Source organism: Rattus norvegicus, chromosome 3, assembly GCF_021556685.1.
Source record: "Rattus norvegicus strain SHRSP/BbbUtx chromosome 3, alternate assembly SHRSP_T2T, whole genome shotgun sequence".
Classification (NCBI taxonomy): Eukaryota; Metazoa; Chordata; class Mammalia; order Rodentia; family Muridae; genus Rattus; species Rattus norvegicus.
The window spans coordinates 142069322-142085100 of NC_141536.1; the positions used below are offsets into that span (position 1 = coordinate 142069322).

Here is a 15779-nt window from a genome sequence, read left to right on the forward strand (position 1 = left end):
CAAAACAATCGAAGATGTCATCAAAAGACTTCCTCCTTATAACACAAAAAAACAAAGAGACAAAACTAGAAATAGTCTGCCCTTAGCTCTTCCAGAGAAGACTGAGCACAGGCTTTAACACAGAGACTTGGCAAACTGTGGCTGGCAACACCCTTCCCCTCCAAACAGTATGACACAGTTGGGACCTCCCCTGACACACCTTACACACCACCTGCCTCTTCCTCAGCCACAAACAAGAGCTCAACCATCTGAATGAAGGAACCGCTTGTTTACTGTTGAATGGGAGGTGACAATACCCACCTCCCAAAAGAAAGAAAACAGTCCCAGATGCAGAAGCTGTCAGGGCATCTAGGTGCAAAGTCACCCAGGAGCTGGAGGTGGTGGCTCCGGATGGGCTTACATAAGAATCGGGCAGGACTCCTCAAGCACTGAGACTCTTGGTTTTAGAAACTCTTTGCATCTGGCCTCCCAAGGCAGTTGGGACCCTGGAGTAGCCATCGGGGAAACAGGATCAGCTGAGGCACTCCATGCTCGCTCTGACTCTCTCCATCTCGTGCAGGAAGCTGTAGAACTGAGGTAAGGTTAATTCTGGGGAGAGAAAATTCAGTTTGAGGTGAGTGTTTCCAACACCACAGAGTTACCAGGAAAATCCATTTCTACCCACAGCCACTGTTTGTTCATTCATTTGACAGGGAGCAGACCCAGGGCCTTGTGTATCCAGGGCTCCACCTCCAAGCTGACATCTATTTCTTTGGTAATCTCAGCAGCCTTTTCTTTCTTCTTGTGGTGCTAGGAATCAAACCCAGGCCTACAGCATGCTAAGGCAAGGGCTCCATTGAGCTGCATGCAGCTAAGTGGCTCCTGGCGGATAACCTATCAGAATAAGGAACCTACAGTCCTGACTTCCAGGGTTTGAGCTCCAAAAACACTGAAGTGTGTATATAATGGTGTCACACAGAAGCATGGAGGGCTTCGCAGGGCATTCAAGGATGTCCACAACAAGAGTTCTTGCCTCCAGGGGCTGGAGAGATGGCTCAGCAGTTAAGAGCACTGACTGCTCTTCCAGAGGTCCTGAGTTCAATTCCCAGAAACCACACGATAGCTCACAACCATCTATAATGGGGTCCTATGTCCTCTTCTGGTGTGTCTGAAGACAGCTACAGTGTACTCACATATATAAAATAAATAAATAAATCTTAAAAAACAGTTTCTTGCCTCCAATCTGCTTCTATTTTACACTCCTCCCCTCCTCAGGCTTTCTGACCTCCCAATAGCCTAGCAACAGCCCTGTTCTGGGAAGGAAGGAAGCGCAAGGCCGCTCTAGAGCTTGGTGATAACCTTGTCTTAGAGAGATGGGCTCTGTCAGGGAAGGGAGACTTCACCAGCCCAGGTGACGGAAGGATGGAGGTGAAAAGCTACAAAGCGGGGTTGCAGACTCACCTATGTACAAATTTTCAGTTTGTTTTCCTTTCTTAACCACCAGCTTTAACTAAAAGGAAGGGGGTAAAAGGAGAAGGTAAAATAAATAAATAAATAAATAAATAAATAAATAAATAAATAGTAAATAACTTTAATATTAAAATGATGGACCAGCAAGATGGCTCAGTGGGTAAAGTGCTTACTACATGAGCCTGGTGACCCAGGTTTGACTTCTGGAACCCACGTAAAGTGGGAGAAGAAAATTGACTCCACAAAGCTGTCCTCTGACTTCCACAACCATGATGTGGATGATTTCTTTCATATACAATAATGGTAATAATGATAATGATGATGATAATAATAATAATAATGATAATAATAAGTACATTTAAATGACAGATGAGAAAAGAAACTCCTCTAAGCCTTTTCACCTTATTAAGTTACGAGGCTTCCCAGGGCTCCAGCAGAGTAGCCTGCACCTGAGCTACATCCCAGCCCCATCACAGGCTCAATCTTAGGACCAATATGAAGTGAATTGCCCTGTGTGAAATCCTGACAGTCCCCAGCCCCATGGAGCAACTGAACCTGTGTGACTAACACCGAGGTGAGCCCATCTGAAGGCAGGCATGTTGGAGACCACATCCTTGGCTGATCACACTGCTCTGAGATGCACAGGGCACTTTAGGGGGAGTATCACTTAAGAAGATATCAAACCTGTAGTGATTTGAATGAAAATGGTGTCTCAGACTCATATATTTGAATGCTTTGTCACAGAAGTGCAACTCCTTGATAGCATTAGAAGGACTTGGAGGTAGGGCCTTCTTGGAGGAAGTGTGTCATTGGGAGTGGGCCTGCTCGCTCGCGCTCTCTCTCTCTCTCTCTCTCTCTCTCTCTCTCTCTCTCTCTCTCTCTCTCTCTCTCTCTCTCTCCCTGCGGCCTACAGATGAGGATGCAGACTTCTCAACTACCTCTCCAGCACTATGTCTGCCTGAACACTGCCATGGTGACAACCAATGCCAATAAAGCTGTAAGCCGGCAGTTAGTGCTTTCTCACATGAGTTGCCTTGGCCATGGTGTCTCTTCATAGCTAGAACACTGACTAGAACAAAAACCAATACAGCTCTAATAAAAAACAATTTGAGGAAGTGCCTCATGAAGCCCAAACTGGCCTTGAACTTCTGATGTTCGAATCTCTTGATTGTGGGGCGTTACAAACCTGTGCCACCATGCCTGGCTTTGGATAACTTTTAACCAGGTTGATCCCTCCCCCGTCGCCACTGACCACAGGCTTACCTGTAAAAATATGCTTCCCACTTTCTCTAATTCACTGCTTCCAGACGTCACTGTGGCACACACACAGAAGAGAATACTAAGTGACTGACTGAGGACTTCCGAAGAGCTCCGTTTAACAGGCTGTCCTGAGCAGCCACATTGGGGCGAACATGAACCAGGAAGATGGTACCAGAGGTGGAGATGGCTGGCCCACAGTGGTGTTTGCGAGCAAGGACAAGTCTTCCCCACCCAGGCTTTCCTAAAGCCTTTGCAACCCAGCCCCAGGACAGCTACACAGGTAAGCAGGAATGGATCTGGCTAGTTACCTCCAAACCTCCACTCCATATCAATCAGCTGGTTGATCATCAGGGTCTGACCAATGGCCCACTGTGCGAGAGTCGGAGCATTCTGCTTCCACTAGAAGAAAAGCAAAGGCCAGCACCGTCAGAGTGGGGACCATCGTCCCTACCCCTCGGCTCCAAGCACAGCAGTGCTTAGCACTCAGCAGAGAGAGAAGAAAGCAGAACCAAGAGCTGAGTCTACCTGCACATATCCAAGACACGGCGGGAATACAATCGTTCAACAGGGAGCCTAGCTGACCTTGAATTCTCTATGTATATGAGGTTGGCCTTGAACCGGACTCCCAGTGCTGGGATTACAGGCAGGCTCCACTATACCCGATTTAAATATTCTTTTTTTCATCCCAAGATCTAATCCTATTGGAACAATGGCAGCCGAGCCAAAGGAGAAAAATTAGGGCTGCCCCAAGCAGAGCTGGATGGCAGCTGCAGGTGTCTGAGAAGGGTTCCTGAGAAGCTGAAGGGGAACAACAGGATGGTTTTGTCTTGCTCAGCACTTCTTTCCCTGCCTTTTCTTTTCAGGAAATAAAAGCCAGGCTCTTAACCTTGATTACTAGAATTATACCTTTTCAGAAAAGTAAGTGGCTTTCTCCTCACTGAGACCTACAAGAGAACAGAAGGAGATTAACATGACAAAGAGCTCACAGGGCCCCCTCCTCCCCAGGCAACCCTAGATAAAGACCTACCTAGCGTCAGGAGATCAGTGCGCACCTGCTCAGCAGTGAGGCCCTTCTTCAATGCACCTTGGAGGCAGGGGAGAAAACACAAAGTGTAAATGGAAGCGGTGGTCAGTAAGAAGTATTTGTTAGACCTAAACTATGGGACACCGAAGACAAAAGTAGTGGTCTCTCTCCAGTGGCTGGGGAGAATGCAGCCCCGAAACAACCGTGGCGGGGTAGCCGTGCACCGGTTCACTGTGCAGTACGTGCGGCTCAGTGCCCTCCAGGGATGGTGGAATGGTGGGCTACAAGCCTGGAGATCCACGGCAGCCTGGCACGGAGGAAGCTTAGGAAAAGACAGTGCAGTTGCACGAGGTGGTCACACATTTAATCCCAGCACTTGGTGGGCAGAGGCAGAGGGTCTCTGAGTTGAGGCCCACTTGATCTACAGAGAGAAACCCTGTCATGAAAACATGAAAAGAGTCGTGTGTGTGTGACGGTGTGTGTGACTGTGTGTGAGTGTGTGTGTGAGACAGTGTGTGTGTGAGTGTGTATGTGAATGTGTGTGTGAGTGTGTATGTGTGAGTGTGTGTGTATGTGTGAGTGTGTGTGTGTGAGTGTGTGTGAGTGTGTGTGTGTCCCCGACAAAGAGTGGCATTTGGAGATATAGCTCAGTTAGCTTCCTTGGAGCTGTGGGTGCTCTTAACTCCCAACAATCCTCCTGCCTCAGCTTCCCCAGTGTTGGGATTATAAGTAGTGGCTATCATGCCAGTATTCCTGTGTCCACACTGATCCAAGGTACCACTGGGTATCGGCCTTCACTGGTCCCTTTGCTGGAAACAGTCTTCCCTGATCTACTGCAGTTGAACCTCTATGAATCCCAAGCCTTCAGAAAGGACCTGACAGTGTCACTTAAAAGTGGCCTTGTGAGAGTGGGCAGTGGTGAGTGACACTTGTCTTTAATCCCAGCCCAGGGAGGCAGAAGCAGGCAGAGCTCTGTGAATTCGAGGTCAGCCTGGCCTACAGATTGAGTTCCTAGACAGCTGGAGAGACGGCTTGTCTTGCAGAGGACTTAAGTTCAGTTCCCAGAATCATCTGGGGTGACCCTCAAGCCCCTGTAACTTTGGATTCAGTTGGATCCAATGTCTCTGGCCCGTGAGGGCGCCTGTCCATGTACATATACCCGACACCCAGACACACACGAATAACTAAAAGAAAACAAAGGGTATTGTGAATGAGACAGTGTAGCCCAGTGGTAGAGGGCTTGCCTAGCATTAGCAAGGCCCTCAAAAAGGAAGGAAAGACAGACTCATGTACATCAGGTACACAGCACATAAAACAAGTGAGCTAAACAATAACAAAAAAAAAAAAAATTAAAACTTGCTGTACAGCTAAGGATGTCCTGATCTTTTTTTTCCTTCCTTCTTTTTCCTCTTCCTCCTTAAAGATTTATTTATTGTATGAGTACACTGTAGCTGTCTTCAGACACACCAGAAGAGGGCATCCGATCCCATTACAGATGGTTGTGAGCCACCATGTGGTTGCTGGGAATTGAACTCAGGACCTCAGGAAGAGCAGTCGGTGCTCTTAACCACTGAGCCATCTTTCCAGTCTTTTTTTTTTTTTTTTTTTTTTTTTTTTTGAGACAAGGTTTCTTTGTGTATACCAGGCTGGCTTCAACTTGAAGATCCATCTGCCGCTGCCTCTGCAGTGCTGGGATTAAAGGTGTGAGACAGTCCCATGCCCATCTTTTGATCCTCTCGTTCCTACCTCCTGAGTGCTGGGATGATAAGCATGTGCTGATTTTTCTTTCTTTCCCTTCTTCCTTCTTTCCTTCCTTTCTAATGTGAAGGTGGTAGAATTATAGGCCATATTCCCATTATTATTATTATTATTATTATTATTATTATTATTATTATTATTATTTTATATAAATAACGGAGTCTCACTACATAGCCCTAACTAACCTAGACCAGGCTGGCCTAAAACACAGATGCACTTGCCTCTGACTCCTGAGAGCTGGAATTAAAGGGGTGCACCACCATACCCAGCTTCTTTCCTTCCCTTTTACTTTCTCTCTTGTACATACACACATATGTTGTGCTTTTTGAGAGCTCATGTAGCCTAGGCTATTCTCAAACCTACTATGAAGCTTAGAATGTCCTTAAACCCCTGATCCTTCTGCATCCACCTTTCTTATGCTGGGATTAAGTCATCATGGCTTGCACTTTGTCTATTAAAATCACAAATGTTACTTTGTTTTGCTTAGGGCCAACAAGTAAAATATCTAAATAGCTTACAGACTAGAGGGTGCCCCAGGAACAGTTCCTTTAACTCATAATATCTTCATGGGCTGTCCTGGTGACCAGTACTAGGCAACTTCCCAGCAGAGATGGATACAGCAGGCTAAGCTCCAGATACCACGGAGCAGGGTCTCCACTCTGGTTACTTCTGTAGGCAGAAGCCGAACCTTACAAAGATGAAGTTTCCTGGGCTGGAGAGATGGCTCAGCGGTTAAGAGCACTGACTGCTCTTCCAGAGGTCATGAGTTCAACTCCCAGCAGCCACATAGTGGCTCACAACCGTCTGTAATTGAATCTGATGCCCTCTTCTGGTGTGTCAGCAGCAGGATGCTCATATACATTAAATAAATAAATAAATATTAAAAAAAAAGATGAAGTTCCCTGAGGCCTCTGGGGCAGCTTTTTCAGCTGAATTCTTTGGTGGTACTTAAATCAAGGTCAGTCAGGTACCCAGGGGAGAGGCCTGTAGTATGGAAGGCTTGGTGGGGTAGGAAGAGTAGGTGGGGGTGGCAGAGAGTGTGAAATTATTGAACCACTCACTCACCCTGGAGGCTGACCAGCTGAAGAGACCCAGAGGAGAGCAAGGTGGCAGTCCCGTATATACTGACAGAATATTTGCTGTGTGTCAGCTGCATGCTAGGCATAGGAGACATTAGTAAGGCACACGGACAGTAATGTCGGCCCTAGTGAGACTTGTATTCCACTGAGGGATCATATTAGTAATATAAGAGGTAGAAAGACCACAGAGAGTATTGAGAGGTCACAGCCAGAGAGAAGCAGGGAAGGCAGTCCTGAGGCCACAGGCCAACATTAGCTAAATAGCAACTGTAGGAGAACAGCACTTCCACACCTTAGGAATGGAGACATTTAGTGAGGTCTTTTGCCTCTTAGAAAAAATAAGTAAAAGAAATCTGTCTGTCTGTCTGTCTGTCTGTCTGTCTGTTCTCTCTCTCTCTCTCTCTCTCTCTCTCTCTCATACACACACACACACACACACACACACACACACACACACACACACACACAAAATCTGTGACCACTACTCAATATTCAATCTTTTATCTGATTACAAACAACCCCTTGGGGAGCTGGGATGGAAAATTACCTTTAACAGAAAATAAAAGTCAGCAATGGATGAAAGGTCCAGGCAGCTTGCCGGGGACTAGAAGCAGCAGCTTAGGCAGGTCCCTGGCCAAGTCTGAGTGTGTGAGACCCAGGAAGGTGGCTCCACTCACGTCTATTACTTTTCCCCCACTTAGTCTGTTTTGTTTCCACATGTGCTGGAGACTGACGGCAGGCCCTGTGCGCCCCAGCAGGGTGGGGGTGGGTGGGGTGGACTTCAGCCACTAAGGTATTTATCGCCAGCTCATCTCTCTCAGGGAAGCCCCTTCAGCTCCATTTCATCCCAGAAGGAGGCAGTTATCAGAGGTGATTAGCAGAAAGCACCCTGGGCCCGGGAACCAAATCCATTTGTGCTAAGGCCCAATCTAGACCCTGCTGAGCTCGAGAACTGTGGCCTAACCAGAACACAATGCACCAGACAATGAGGAACCAAGAACACTGGAGGCAAGATTCCCTTTTGACAGGTTATCTTTCACAGACAGATAACTAGGCATTTGGTAATTAAATGTTCTCTGCTACTTGCTGTAAACAAAACCAGTTTGGGAGCAGAGATACGGGAGTGTAAGGGGAAACAGCTCAGTTAAGGGTGGGTGGCTATTTCAGGGGAATTTTTTGTGTTTTCTTTTGGTTTGGTTTTTCTTTTCTTTTCTTCCTTTCTTTTTTCTTTCTTTCTTCCTTTCTTTTCTTTTTTATTTTTTTTAAGATTTATTTATTTATTCTACTCTATACAATACACTGTAACTGTCTTCAGACACACCAGAAGAGGTCATCAGATCTCATTACAGATGGTTGTGAGCCACCATGTGGTTGCTGGGATTTGAACTCAGGACCTCTGGAAGAGCAATCAGTGCCCTGGTTTGGTTTTTCAAGACAGGGTTCTTCTGTGTAGCCCTGGCTGTCCTGGAACTTACCCTATAGACCAGGCAGCTAGCTTCGAACTCAGAGATCCACTTGCTTCTGCCTCCTGAGTGGTGGGTTAGAAGGTGTGCGCCAACACAGCCTGAAGCAGTATGTTCTACATATTACATAAGGGGGGCTGGAGAGATGGTTCAGAGGTTAAGAGCACTGACTGCTCTTCCAGAGGTCCTGAGTTCAATTCCCAGCAACCACATGGTGGCTCACAACCACCTATAATCAGGTCTGGTGCCCTCTTCTGGCCTGTAGTTGCATACATGCAGGCAGAAAGCTGTATGATGTATACATAATAAATAAATAAATAAATAAATAAATAAATAAATAAATAAATAAATAAATAAATAAATAAATAAATGGTTTAAAAAAAAAAGAACTACATAAGAGGTTACTTATCCATGGTGCCACTTGCCTTTAATCACAGCACTGTGGATGCAGAGACAGGCAGATCTCTTAGGTTCTAGGCCAGCCTGGTCTAGATAGCAGTTCTAGGCCAGTCAAGGCTACACAGTGAGACCCTATCTCAAAAAACCCCAAAAACCAAACCAAACCAACTAAACAAATAAAATCCACATGAGGCTGTGTATTGATATTTCCATGAAATGCAATAAGAATTAATCTCTAGAGTCATGAATAAAAAAGGCACAGCACACAAAAGATAAGTCTTGCAGCGCACCGTGGCTCACACCCATGACCTCAGTACTCAGAGGCTGAGATAGGAGTTTGATAGTTCAAAGTCATCCAGGGCTACATAGCAAGTATTCCACTAACTTGGGCTACAGAGTGAGACATTGTTTCAAAAAACAGACAAGCAAACAAACCAAACAGCTTGGTCAGAAAGTGTGGAGCTTGATTTAGACCCCCTAGAACTCACTAAAAAAAAGCTGGGGGTGGTGATGTTCAATTGTAATCCCAGCACTGAGGGCCTGGCCAGCTAGACTAGTTTAACAGATGCGCCTCAGATCCGTGAGAGAACCTTCTCAAAAAACAAGGTGTTTGGCTCTGACCTCCTTACACATGCACATACATACATGTGGACAGACATGTACCTGAACATATACAAACATGTAATGGCAACAAATGAAAAAAGGGAAAAGAAAAAAAAACTGCATTAAAAAATCCATTATATGGGCTAGAGAGATGGCTCAGTTAAGAGCACTGACTGTTCTTCCAGAGGTCCTGAGTTCAATTCCCAGCAACCACATGGTGGCTCACAACCATTTGTAATGAGATCTAATGCCTTTTTTTGGTGTGTCTGAAGACTGCTACAGTGTATTCAAATAAATAAAATAAATAAATCTTAAAAAAAATCCATTATACTACTGCGCATGATACTTTAATCCCAGTACACAGGAGGCAGAGGTTTGTGTTTACCTGTGAGTTCCGGGCCACTACATAGTGAGCTCCAGGGTAGCCAAGACTACATGGAGAGACCCTATTTCAAAACAAACAAATAAACAAACTAACTAACTAACCACGATAATTACAGGTTAGGGCTTAGTGAATAGCTCTCAGCATGGGGAGGCTCTGGAGTCTAGTGCTAGTGCCAGCAATCACATCACAAGAGGAAAAGAGCCAGCTGGGGTAGGGCCTGCATTTGATCCTAGAGGTGCTGGCAGAAGCAGGAGGATGTCTGTGAGTTGGGAGACCATCCATAGAGAATTAAAAACTGCCAGGCCTATATGGAGGATGAAGACCCAGCTTTGAGCTGTCCCCCGCTTTGCATGACTACTCTGCTATATCAGCATGCTGCCCCTGGCATCCTTTGGGTACCAGTTCATAGGCCTCTTAGACTAACAAGCCCCTTAGATAAAATGACACAGTATTGGGCAGGAGAGATGGCTCAGTGGTTAAGAGCACTGATTGCTCTTCCAGAGGTCCTAAGTTCAATTCCCAGCAACCACATGGTGGCTCACAACCATCTGTAATGGGATTTGATGTTCTCTTCTGCTGTGTCTGAAGACAGCTACAGTGCACTTATATATAATAAATAAATAAATAAACAAATAATTCTTTAAAAAAAAAGACACAGTACTGACATACGATCAATGCAATTACATACTTTGAACTACCTCTCAGTTTCTTAGACCCCCTAACATACAGTAAATACACGAAAATGTTAGTTATAGCACTTTATTTGGGAATAATGAGCAAAAGCATGTCTGTCCATGCTGCATATAGGCACAATTTTTAGAACGTTTAAGGTGTATGCTATGCCTTCTGATTTTAAAGATGTTTTTGATCCTTTCATGGTTGGTTGAGTCCACAGACACAGACCAGGGAACATATGGAAAGTTGTAACATTTGTCTCCACACTCGTCGTCTGCTCCAGACAGTTAGGCCCTGCCATGTCCGGCTATTTACTGAATGCTGCCCAGGTGACTCCCTAACTCCAGGAAGGAAGGCGTTGGCAGCAGCAGTGTCTCTGTGGAGACCTGTCAAGAGTCAACTCACCATTTGGAACCAGAAGGAGACTTTTCATGATGCTTTTGAGGGGGCCAAGACTGATCTGATTGGTGGTGGCGAATTCAGAGAGCTGAGCCAGAAAGCGCTCCACCTGCAGAGAGGAAACAGAGCAAACAGGCATTTACTTACCTCCTAAAGGATTTATGTCGGGCTGGAGAGACGGCTCAGTGGTTAAGAGCACTGACTGCTCTTCCGGAGGTCCTGAGTTCAAATCCCAGCACCCACATGGTGGCTCACAACCATCTGTAATGAGACCTGATGCCCTCTTCTTGTGTGTCTGAGGACAGCCACAGTGCACTCATAAATTAAAAAGAAGAAAACAAGGTTTATTTTATGTGCTTGAGTATTCTGCCTGCATGTATGTTCATGGGATCCCCGAAACAAGAATGGCAGCGGGTGTGAGCTGCCACGTGGGTTCTGGGGACTGAACTCAAGTTCTTTGTAAGAGCAGGCAGTGCCCAGACATTCTTTAAGTTGTCAGGGCTGGGTTGGGGATTTAGCTCAGTGGTAGAGCGCTTACCTAGCAAATGCAAGGCCCTGGGTTCGGTCCCCAGCTCCGGGAAAAAAAAAAAAAAAAAAAAAAAAAAAGTTCTTGTCAGGGCTGTAGACCCATGTTGGCCAAACCTCCTTATCTTGAAATGTCTTACTCACCTCTTTGGGCTCAGTTAGGAAATGGAAAAGCACTTCTGTCAGGGCCGAGAACTGCTGTAAAAGGGCAACATAGAGCATGAGCACCATTCTGTTTCCTGAGGCTCATAATTCAGTGTGCCCACCCCCTAACATGCCCATCCCCCAGTGTATCCACCCCCTAACATGCCCATCCCCCAGTGTATCCACCCCCTAACATGCCCATCCCCCAGTGTGCCCACCTCCCCAGTGTGCCCACCCCCTAACATGCCCATCCCCCAATGTGCCCACCTCCCCAGTGTGCCCATCCCCCAGTGTGCCCATCTCCTGGCATGCCCATCCCCCAGTGTGCCCACCTCCCCAGTGTGCCCATCCTCCAGTGTGCCCACCCCTAACATGCCAATCCTCCAGTGTGCCCACCCCCCCAGTGTGCCCATCCTCCAGTGTGCCCATCCCCTAGCGTGCCCATCCCCTAGTGTGCCCACCCCTAACATGCCCATCCCCCAGTGTAGCCACCTCCCCAGTGTGCCCATCTCCTGGCATGCCCATCCCCCAGTGTGCCCACCCCTAACATGCCCATCCCCCAGTGTATCCACCTCCCCAGTGTGCCCATCCTCCAGTGTGCCCACCCCCCAGTGTGCCCACCCCCTAACATGCCCATCCCGCAGTGTATCCACCTCCCCAGTGTGCCCATCCTCCATTGTACCCATCCCCCAGTGTGCCTACCCCCTAACATGCCCATCCCCCAGTGTATCCACCTCCCCAGTGTGCCCACCCCATGCAAAGTCTCTACCCAAACCAGTATGCCACATCACTTGGCCATAGGCCTTTGAGAGAGAATTTTTTTGAGAATTTATACAGTGTGTTTTGATCATATTTACCCCTTCCCCCTTTATTTATTTACTTAATTTGGGGGTGTATGCATGGGGCAGTCATAGGACAACCTTCAAGAGTTAGTTCTTGGGCTAGAGAGATTGCTCAGTGGTTAAGAGCACTGACTGCGGGTTGGGGATTTGGCTCAGTGGTAGAGCGCTTGCCTAGGAAGCCCAAGGTCCTGGGTTCGATCCCCAGGGGAAAAAAAAAAAAAAAGAAAGAGCACTGACTGCTCTTTCAGAGCTCCTGAGTTCAAATCCCAGCAACCACATGGTGGCTCACAACCGTCTGTAATGAGATCTGATGCCTTCTTCTGATATATCTGAAGACAGCTACAGTGTACTTATATATAATACATAAATAAATCTTAAAAAAAAAAAAGAGCTGGTTCTTACCTTCTACCTTGTTGAGTTAAGGTCTCTCTCTTTTTGTTTTTGAGATAGGGTCTCAACGTGTAGCCCTTGACCGGCCTAAAGCTTGCTATGCAGACCAGGCTGGCCTCGAACTCACAAGAGATGTGCCTGCCTCTGCTTCCCCGGTGCTGGGGATAAAGGCATGCGCCACCGCGCCTGGCACTATGCTCATCAGCTATTTTAACTATTATTACAAGTAAACATCAGAAAAGATGCTCAAGGTCATTCTAAACTACAAGGTTGGGGAAATGTTAACCAGGGAAAGTAGGTACCCCTTCATTTACTGGATCTACAAACCAAGTCCGGGGACACAAATTTTACATTGATGGCTCCAGGGAGTACTGGTCAACCTTCCCAGAGGACAACGTCATAATACACATTTAATTTTAATATCAATCACAGCCCTAGAACTATGAATTCTATTGCAAAAAGTATATGGTTCATATCTGTTCCATCCATGCTTGCATAGAGCTTTTTCTCTGCAAAATTTGGGTTTAAGACCCAGGACAAGCAGTTGAGGTGCCCATTTAACCAAAGCTTACCTGACCTCCAGGTTCTCCCAGCATCCCTCAGTCCCTACCTGGTCCAGGGCATGGCTGCCACATCCCACTTTCTACTCTGAACTTTCCAGCTCAAGGACTGGGCTTCCCCAGGGGCTCTTTAGTATATAATCTAGACATTTTGTGTGCTCTCTCTTTTTCTTTTCTTCCCTCTCTCCTTCTCTCCCTCCTTCTGCATTTCTCTCTCCCTGCATGTATGTGTTCTTGTTTTCTCTCTCTCTCTCTCTCTCTCTCTCTCTCTCTCTCTCTCTCTCTCTCTCTTCCTCTTCCCCTTCCCCTCTGTTTCCCTGTCTGTTCCCTGTCTGCATGGTGACTTCTCTGGTCTCCTTCCTTGGGACCAGTGAACCTACCAGAGAGCTGCCCCCAATAAATCTGCCTTTGTACATTTTAAGTCCACTCAAACTGGCTTAATTCATCATTGGAGGAAAATCTATCATCAAGTACTATTCATTTGAACAAGTAACTGAAATTCAGCCAGGTACAGTAGTACACTTCTGAAAGCCTCACTGGGGACTCAGACACTAGCAAGTTCAAAGCAGCGAGACTCAGGAACCTGTACAGTCAAAGAAGTGTCAAAGCCAAGTCCCTTAGGCTGTTCTCTGACTTCCCCACAACATGTAAAATGTAATACTTTTAAATAACCTTAAAAAAAAACTCTCTCTGGGAGTTGGGATTTAGCTCAGTGGTAGAGCACTTGCTTAGCAAGCACAAGGCCCTGGGTTCAGTCCCCAGCTTGAGGGGGGGGGGCTCTCTGTAGAATCTCTCTCTCCTCCTCCCACTCCAAATGGAAGTCTTCCAGAAAACAGTGGTAACAGTAAAAACTAGCCATCTTCCTGGCTTTGAAGTTAAGACATTTGGTTTTGAATTCCTGGTTCCAGTCCTGCAATTTTTCTGCCTCTACCTTTCAAGGGGTAGCATGACAGGCACATACTAACAATAAATCCTATCTTTGTTATTTACTTATTTTGATACAGGGTATCACTATGCAGCTCTGGATGGTCTAAAACTCATTATGGAGAAGAGACAGCTTTTGAATTACAGAGATCGATCTGCCTTGGCCTTCCAAATGCTGGGATTAAGGTGAGCACTACTCTGCTGTATTTTATTTATTCTTCACACTGCCCTATGAGTGTCGGGAGTCGAGGGCCCCACTTCCTGGGTAGCTGAGACCCAGTCAAGGAAACATCTGGATGGGTGAAGGGTTATTTATTTATCTGTTTTAGGGTTTTTGACAGGAGGTCTCATGAAGTTCAGACAGGCCTTGAACAAGAAAGATACACAGTAAAAGCTGGATCTGAACTCCTGCTCCCACCTCTTTAAGGACTGGGATTGACAAGGACCACTGTAACCCGTTTACTCCGGGCAGATGCCCTCACTTGGCTAATTCCTGCAGTGTGAACAGGAGGCGGCATTCGGAGCTCTGCAACAGGGACAGGGCCTCCAAAACATGCACCTTTCCTTTCCTGGGCTGGAAAGGGGTGTGGTCACCGGTCCTGTCTGAGCCTCTTCCGGCTCAGGCCCAGGACCCCACTTAGGCCAGGCCACACTGATACCCACACCCCATTTGCAGTTGATTTGCCCTCCCTAATCTGGTCAATCCGGGGATTCTTGGAATCCCCTCATTCTCTCCTCTAGGAATCTGGTCCCTAGAGGTCCCACCTCCGAAGTGCGTCGGCCCATTCCTGAGCCCCTCCCACGCCCAGGCGAGGCCCACCTGCGCGCCCAGCTGGTTCAGCTGCTGCATGTCGCCACGCACGGCCTCGGGCACCGGGTCCTGCGTGCAATGCAGCCGGCCCATGGTGCCAGGAGCCCCGCAGCCGGGTAGCGGCGCTCGCTTCCTCCTCCCGGGTCTCGCTGCGCTTCCGCAGCCGCACTTTCGCCACACTCCCAGCCGCCGATCTCGTGACAGCGCACGCGCGGCCGCCGGGTTCCAGGAACCGCTCTGAGCATCCCAGTAGGATTCCAAGTCTCTGCCTGGAAGACCCTGTATATAAAGCATTTGTCCTAAATGAGCCTCAGTTTCACACAATAGTGTTATCTAGGGTGGCTGCTGGGGTTTTCATCCTCCCAAAACTTTTGAGTTTAGAGTCTGGAGAACAGGTATTCCTCAGTCGATAGCTTGTTGCTGTTAAACATGGGATACGTCTACTTATCAAATATATCTACCCTTTTTCTTTCTCTATCCCCTCTATACATTTAGTTTGGAAGATTAGTTCTGGAGCTTTACAAAGACTTGGCAAGGACTCTGCTACTGAGCTGCATCAAAGCCCCCAGAAAATACTAAATGCCTACCAGAGGCCAAGCACTGGTAACAGGGAAGGGCATAGACCAGACTATGGTGTCCCTTTGAGAGTCTATACCAGAGTAAAGTAGCAGATCTGAAACTTGGACAGGCATTAGTGTCATCTGGACAATTTCGTGTAACTGCCAATTGTTGGGTCCCACCGCCAGCCTCTGAGTTCTGAGCTGAGAGGCTTGGCGAACAGTTAGATAATGAACATTTCCCATGAACTCCCAGGAACCATACTTTGAGAGTCTCTGGAATAGAGGAATCTGATCCAGCTAAGGACTGTTGAGGGCCGTGGACAAGGTGGTGATCAGAGGGGTGAGATAGTGAGACCCACGGCAATTATGACGGGGCTGGGGTCAAACTCAGAGTGCTTGCCCAGGATGTTCACTTTCAGAACTCGGTCCCTGGCTGGGTGGGAAGACCAAACCTGAGTTCTCTGAGTTCTGTGCAGCCAGCCACTAGGTGAGTGCGGACTTCACCCTCCTTAGACCAGAGAAAATAAGG

General features: G+C 47.1%; 1 protein-coding gene across 1 annotated transcript; it reads right to left on the minus strand.

The window, feature by feature from the left end:
* Positions 1-249: 249 nt before the first annotated feature.
* Positions 250-14876, minus strand: Commd7 (COMM domain containing 7). Its single transcript, NM_001030029.1, is given in 9 exon segments — positions 250-588; positions 1441-1489; positions 2713-2762; positions 3018-3108; positions 3616-3653; positions 3737-3793; positions 10501-10603; positions 11164-11217; positions 14700-14876. Coding segments are annotated over 9 exon segments (603 nt in total). The 5' UTR covers positions 14784-14876; the 3' UTR covers positions 250-511.
* Between the last annotated feature and the right edge of the window lie 903 nt (positions 14877-15779).